The sequence below is a fragment of the Heterodontus francisci genome, chromosome 17 (genome assembly GCF_036365525.1).
Source record: "Heterodontus francisci isolate sHetFra1 chromosome 17, sHetFra1.hap1, whole genome shotgun sequence".
NCBI classification, from domain to species: Eukaryota; Metazoa; Chordata; class Chondrichthyes; order Heterodontiformes; family Heterodontidae; genus Heterodontus; species Heterodontus francisci.
The window spans coordinates 52,057,474-52,065,314 of NC_090387.1; the positions used below are offsets into that span (position 1 = coordinate 52,057,474).

Here is a 7,841-nt window from a genome sequence, read left to right on the forward strand (position 1 = left end):
TTATCAGGTCACGTCATAGTTTTCTAGATGAAAAAGCCCCATCCTGCCTTTCAGAATTTACAACCATTATAAGGGACATTCTAGAATAGACACTATTAACAGTAAATTGTTTTTCTTTAATTTCTGGAAGGTATTTAGTTATTAATTATACCACATGTAGGATTATTACTCACATGTGAAAGTGACAGTTTAAAATGACATTCAAGTGTCTATTATTAAATAAATCTAAAATCTCACTAGTGACTACAAATTCCAAATGTCCCGTCATTGCCATAACTGAATCATCTCTGTGTACAGCTCAAAGCTATGGGTCCCTCCTACACACAACAAAATTGTTATAACTCTCTAGTTCCATTAAAATTTCCTTAAAATACATTAAACAGCCCAAAGAGGACAAATATGAGCCAGTCTGTACATTGTAAATACTTAGGGGTGGAAAACAGGAGTTGGAGGGGGAGAAGGAAAATCCAAACGTTAATTTTTTAAATGCAGTATGCACACATTGCATTCTACAAAATAGGAAGCACTGAGTTCGAAGCATGAACTAACCTTTAATGTCTGAATTTCGTCTTGGAGCTGGAGCATCAGACTTTGCAATTGTCGTGATATTAGATAAAGAACTAAATGCATTTGCAGCTTTACATAACCAAAACGAGTTTCTGTAGATACATGTAGTTATGATGAAGACACTGTGCTTGACATGGTTAAAAGACAGAAGCTATGGCCTGTTAAAATAATTACTTCCTGTAAGGGAGGGGTTTATGTAAAGAACAATGTTCCTTAGCAGTTTTTTAAAGGGACACTATCTAATATTTGCAAAGCACATTTTTGTATGTGGAGGGAGAGGAGCAGGGGGTATTTACATCCTTTTTGTTAAATTAACATTTTGTTCAAATGACATGATAGTGAGTTTGATGAAACTTTCATCATCGTATGTGTTTCTAAAGAAAACAAAAGTATTTATTAAATGCTCTTTCAAGATCTGATGGTATCCTTTTAAATGAACAATATCTTCCTGGTTTGGGAAATCTTATTTGGGGCAAAAATATAGAAGACTCATAGATCTTTTCAGCTAATTTTCAAACAACGAAAGCCAATTTTTTAACCAAATAATGGAACCTGTTCAATGGCTTTAATTTTGGGTGAGGGAACACTGCCCTCTTGCCTTGTTTTTCACTCCAACAACCTGATGAATATTTCCAGCGTTGTCTTTTTTTTGAGATTTCCAGCACCTGTAGTATTATGCTTTTATAATAATTTTCATTGACCTGCCAGCAACAATTAGCGACAATTCATATTGTTTAAGGGTTATTAAATCTGGAACTACCTTCATCTGATATCTAAATAAAGAAAGCAATAAAAAAATCTCAGAACAGGCAATTTTTTATTTAAGATACACCCATATATAATATAGAACAGCTGCGCATACTCACACTTTGCATTTTGAATGCAAACACCTAAACCTTTGTGGCTTTTCAGTGGTATCAAACATAAAAGGAAGCACGAGGTCATGATCAAAACTCTCAATTTTTGAATAATCGTGCAACTTATAAATGGATCTTATGGATTATTTATCTTTCAGGTGAGACATTAAACCAAGACCCCATCTGCTTTCTCTGGTGGACAAAGAAGATCCTAATCACACTATTCGATCAGAATTGGAGTTCTCTCTGTCTCCTGGCAAACATTTATCCATCAGCTAATATCACTAAAACAGGTTATTTGTCTCATTGTTATTTGTGGGACTTTGCTGTGCACGAATTGGCTGCCATCTTTCCCGAATTACACTGTAACTACAGTGTAAAAGTACATACTTGGCTGTGAGATGTCAAGGTCATAAAAGGCACTAAATAAATTCAAGTTTTTTTCTATGATTAATTCACTAATAGCTTCTGAAATACTAAGGGTTAACATGGTTTTAATTTAAAGATTGTAAAGCACTGGCTATATAGTGGCCACACAGTATGGGAGACTGTAGAAAGTAGTTGTATTTCTGGAATTGTAATCCAGAGGCCTGGACTAATAATCTAGAGATATGAGTTCAAATTCTACCATGGTAGTTGGGAAATTTAAGTTCAATTAATTAAATAAATCTGGAATAAAAAGCTGGTCATTGCAATGGTGACCATGAAACTACCAGATTGTCATAAAAACCCATCTGGCTCATGAATGTCCTTTAGGCAAGGAAATCTGCTGTTCTTATCTGGCTTATATGTGGCTCCAGGCCCACAGCAATATGGTTGATTCTTAACTGCCCTCTGGAATGGACTAGCAAGCCACTTAGTTGTATAGGGGTGGGCATTAAATGCTGGCCTTGCCAGCGATGTCCACATCTTGTGAATGAATTTTTTAAAAAGCAAATGAGCTTAGGTTTATCAGATAGACAACTAAATAATTCAAATCTTTAATTGCAATGTACTGAAAACCTGGTATCTGGTGCACTTCGAATTACAAAATTAAAAGAGGTATTTGGGCAATTTACTTTATCCTCCTAAGCAGGAAAGGGAGGAGTGCCTGGTGGTATGGCATATTGATATACCTGTACCCAATCTCTGTGCCACTAAGCAGTGTCATGTTGGTATGCACCCAAGAATTCCATGCATTGTGGGTTCCAACTTCAACATGCATCTCCACATGGAAAGAAATTAGGTACCACCCAGTAAAGAGTTACAGAGTAGGATTGGCTGAGGTACTAGGTTAGGTCACCACTATACTCCTTCAGGTTTGGATTTGGCTGCATCATGGAGGATGACATGATAAGATGGAGAGATATACTATTAAAAGTGAAAAGTTGAATATTTTTTTTATTGTTTTGCATTCATCAAGGTGAGGAATGTTGGTACTGAAAAGTGGAACATTTGAACTTCACAATAAAATATGGGTATATTGTGCCCTGTGTATAAAGTGAAAAGGAAAATTATTTTTCTAAACTGGGGAGGTTTATAATAACAGCTTCTTAGGCCCCAATATGAACCAGGAGATGCGTTAGAAGCAGTGGGGGGAGGGGGGTGTTAGACTCTTAAACAGGGGGTCTCAGTTCCCTCTAAGGTCCTGACCCCATACTGAATATCAATCGCACGAAACAGACTTTGGATACAATTTCCACTTTCTGTGGAACACCTTTATTAACCCACCAAGCAACAGTATATACTTATAATGCCAGTTGCTTAGTACACCCGCGTACAGGGCTCGTTGCTGGGTGGTCAGGTCTGCTGAACGACTTCTCCCGCATGACTTCCTGTCACTAACCAAGTCACACTTCTCAGCTACAGCAACAATGTCCTTGTGAGCTGTGGCTTTATACCCCTTTCTGACCCTGGCCCCTTGACATGTAATGTTTTGAATTGGGTCATCCGATTGGGTTTCAGTGCCTTATCAATCCCACCCTAGCTATGCAAGACCACCTGCATGTGGTTATATCCTGCTTCAGCAGGGGGACTTCTTAGATGCATACCACCCATGGATGTGATATGTGCATCTTTATGAGGCAAGAAGGAACTCATTCACACATATTTCAAAAGGCCATTGTCCGTGAGTGTGCTTGCAGACAGGTTGTTTGATGTTTTAACAGCCCAAGCTACCACATCAGTGACATGTCCTTATTTATCTGTCTGGTTGTGTATGTGGGGGTCCTTGTTCAGTTACATTTGTCTTTTATTTTTAAAAAGTCCAATATGAACCCCAGCGATGTTGTCTCTGGTCAGAATTCTTCTCCCTTTGTCCCGATGTCCTTTGCCTCCATGGTTTTACCACCCAGTGAGCTCCACACGCTGGTCCACACCAGAACTGGTTACATTTTACTTAAGAACAGAAATGCAGGAGATATTAACAAATGCCTCACAGCATAACAAAATTACAAGAGATATCCAAATGCCTTACAGCATCCACCCTTAAGTGTATAATTTCTCCTGCGAATATAACTACACTTCCAAATCTGATTCATTCACCTTATTCCGTCCCTCCAGTAATATATTCACCCGCTGTTGTGCTCTCCTACATTTGCGCCAATGCCATAATTCATACAACAGATACACAACAATAAGCAATTGTACAACAACGAGTGTGTGGAAGATAAATTTTATCCAGGGGTATATTTCGATATTAACTCTCCAATTCCATATCCCATCCCACCAAGATGTTTCTGGGATGTCATTAATCTCTTGCAAAATCTGGTGGTTCATTCGTTGGATTTGATGATGCGTTTTTCGCAATCCCCCCCTGCAAATAAGTCAAATGCTCAGGCACTGGGGGAAGGGGGGGTGCGGGGAGGGGGTGTCATACCTAAACTTCTCCACATACTATCTCAAAGTTCTCTTTCAATCACCCCTCACGTTAAGCTCAGTACTGTTAGGGCTATAAATATTTACAATCTCCCTATTGCCTGTCCCTACAGGCCCTTCAGAAGTAAAACAGAAGGTAGATTGGAATATCGGGCACCATAAATTCCTTCCATGCTTGTACCCCTTTCCCTTAGTGGTTACACAGTATTCTCTTCCCCCACGTAGGCTGCCTGAGTAGATTTCAGACTTGCAGCCTCCATGGTACAGTTTACCTCAGTAAGGTTGAATCCACATGTTGACTGGACATTCCACCTTGCCTCTCCTGTCAGTACACCCTTCTAACCTAGTTCCCATCAATATGACCATCCCCCCTTGAGGACTCCTATGTTCTCTGTTCTATAGACCAGGAGTGGTGCTTCGCCACGTGGCATTACCGGAAGGTACAACACCAAACACATTATTTTGAGATCTTCCCTTTTACAATCTGTTTGTACAGAGTGTGCCTGCACCAAACCTCTGAGTTGTCACACAGTGATGTTGTTCTATCCCTCATCAACGTGTCCAGATGATTATTAGTAACCTAAGAGGGTACTTCCCCTGTGTGAATTTCCCTCAGATTTTCCCTGGCCTGCTCTACCAACCAGGAGCCATACATAACTCACACACCATTCCGCACAACTTCATTAGAAACGTTACCATCTTCCAGATGAGTTTATTTATAGCTTTAGAATGGTCTTCCAATTGCTCTGTTACATCCTTTAAATAGACTGTCATAATTTGATCTATCCTCAGCAATGAGTCCTGGTTGGTATTCTCATTCGTAAGAATATACTTTAACCTTCCCTTGAAATTCTTCATCTATGCTTCCAGAGATGCCAGGTCCAAACCACACACCAGCTAGGTTGCAGTATTAAAGATGGTGGCCGCGTCATTGACCAGCCCTTACCTCCTCATTCGGCTTGCCCCCTTTTGTAATGAATGGGAGATATACCTGCCTCCAGAGATCAGACCCATCACTGCTGGTCCTTACTCCGAGTACCAACACGTTGTCCAATAACTAGGCATACAGGCTCTGCTTCTTTCTCCCACATCACCTCAGCAACCCTATCTCTGTCAAATTCAACATCACCCGTGCCACCTCATGCTGTACATCATGATCTAACATTATCCCCAATAGGTATCAAAACTAAACCATTCTTTGGGCCTGGGGTCTGTTAGAGATACCTCGCAGTACTATCTGTGTGACTAAAGGCTGGGGCTTTGGCTTCCAACAAAACGTCTTGTTGTCTCCCCTGGTGTCGCCAACCATACTCACCCTTTCATATATGGTAAAAACAAGAAATGCTGGAACCACTCAGCGGGTCTGGCAGCATCTGTGGAAAGAGAAGCAGAGTTAATGTTTCGGGTCAGTGACCCTTCTTTGGAACTGATAAATATTTAAAATGTCACAGGTTATAAGCAAGTGAGGTGGCGGTGGGGCAAGAGATAACAAAGGAGAAGGTGCAGATTGGACAAGGCTACATAGCTGACCAAAAGGTCATGGAGCAAAGGCAAACCCACCCTTTCATAGTCTAGCAGTCTCCCTATTGCTGACTCTACTACTCGCAGCTTTGGAGACATTTTCCCTCTATTTTTTTTCTTTTCTGTAACTTGCATTACTGAGATTGATATTCCTTTCGGTTCAACATGAGTTCCTCCATCTGCAGATCATATAACATTAAGATCAATTTATTTAATTCTTTTCAAATAAAACTTTTACATTTTTATTTATCCATAAAAAACACTAAAATTATGTATGTCCTTTTGTTGTTTCTTTTAAATGTTTAAAATATCAACTCATATGAATGTAAATTTACATTCTAATTTCTTGTTCCCAGACTCTCAATTGCTACAATGCTGTGACAAATGTCCTTAAATTCTTGAAGCTGTTTGAAATCCTGTTGTACTTGCTGCTGCCTGTAACCCGATAAAACCCCACCAAGGATCCAAACTGCTTGTGGCCGAATGGTTTAATATGCAACAACTCAAAAACTTAAAATTTTTATAATGCCCAATATCTATAAACGTGTGTGGTAAGCTAAAGCTGCTAGCAGAAAGGGTTAACTCTCTGCTGCTTTGAAAGAGGGCAGGACAAAGCTATCAGATGGACGAGTTAACAGAACAAAGCATTGCCATGTGTTCTGGCTAGTTTGAACTGTGTCTTTTTCCAAACAAAGAAAATACCTGAATCTTTCTTCTTAGACTGTTCTTTTATTTTCAAACTCTTTTTTTCCCTACAACTTCCACAGATTTCAGAAATTCTGCTTTTTAAAAAAATCAAGCAACAACTGCATTCCATGCCTATACAAACCAGTTCAACCTGTTTGCTTCTGAACAAAGAAAGGTTTTTTAAACTTTTACCATTCCTTTTCGCAATTGTTTCAGAGCAAGAACTCCAATGGTTCCCAAAAAGAAACTTTTAACTTTTATGAAAAAGTCTTCAACCCAAATTCCAATTTACGCTGTTTAATATTAAAACCACCCCATAATAACATGTCCTGTACTGAGTTTTGCTGAAGGCACAGGGTATGAAGAAGGGAGTTTGGTAAGTGAGGGAGTTCGGTAAGGAGGAGCACTATAAATTAAGAAAAAAATAAACTTGACTGCACTGAGAGCTGCTTTGAGTGCACAGAGTGTAACGTTGGAATTTGGTGCATGAGGAAAGGGCTCCTTTCTTTTTTTCCTTCTTTCTTTCTTCTACCTTTTTACAGCCTCCAGTAGCTGCCTATCTCTTCGGTACAGGGGAAGAAGCTGATTGATGAGTGACTGGTAAGTTATTCTACTTCTCATTGTAATAAAAAGTTTTTAAAGTTAAAGTATGGCAGGTCAGTTTGGCCAAGTGGAATGTATGTCCCGCGGTATGTGAGAAGTCATGGACGCACCACGTGTGCTAGATGAACACATCTGCAGGAAGTGTCACTGGCTGCAGAAGCTTGAGTTCCAGCAGGCAGTGCAGGAGTCCCCTGAGTCTATCTTGCTTGCTAATCAGTTTTCCATTTTGGATACTGGCGAGAATGATGGTTCCTCAGGGGAATCCAACCAGAGCGAAGTCTGTGGCACCACAGGTGGCTCAGCTGCACAGGAAGAAGAGTGGAAGAGCAATAGTGATAGGGGATTTGACAGTCAGGGAATCAGACAGGTGTTTCTGTGGTAGTAAATGTGACTCCAGGATGGTGTGTTGCCTCCCTGGTGCCAGGGTCAAGGATGTCACGGAGCAGCTGCAGGACATCCTTCTAGGGGAGGGTGAACAGCCAGAGGTCGTGGTCGCCATTGGTACCAATGATATAGGTAGGAAGAGGGATGAGGTCCTGAAAATAGATTTTAGGGAGTTAGGAAGAAAGTTAAAAAGCAGGACCTCCAAAGCAGTAATCTCAGGATTACTCCCATGTGCTAGTGAGCATCGGAATAGGAGGATTGATCGATTGAACACGTGGCTGGAGAATTGGTGTAGGAGGGAGGGAATTAGATTTGAGGCATTGGGACTGGTTCTGGGGCAAGTGGGACCTGTACAAGATGGACGGG

The 7,841-nt window shown here is 40.3% G+C and overlaps 1 protein-coding gene across 3 annotated transcripts in view; it reads right to left on the minus strand.

The window, feature by feature from the left end:
• The window catches only part of snx20 (sorting nexin 20), a 35,405-nt gene extending 34,672 nt beyond the window's left edge, over nt 1-733 (minus strand). For all 3 annotated transcript variants that reach the window (XM_068049431.1, XM_068049430.1, XM_068049432.1), the window contains exon 1: nt 550-733. Coding sequence is in view for 1 of the 3 variants with exons in the window: in XM_068049430.1 (XP_067905531.1) it covers nt 550-630 (81 nt within the window). In the remaining 2 variants the exon portion in view is untranslated. The remainder of the gene's footprint in view (nt 1-549) is intronic.
• Nucleotides 734-7,841: the final 7,108 nt, after the last annotated feature.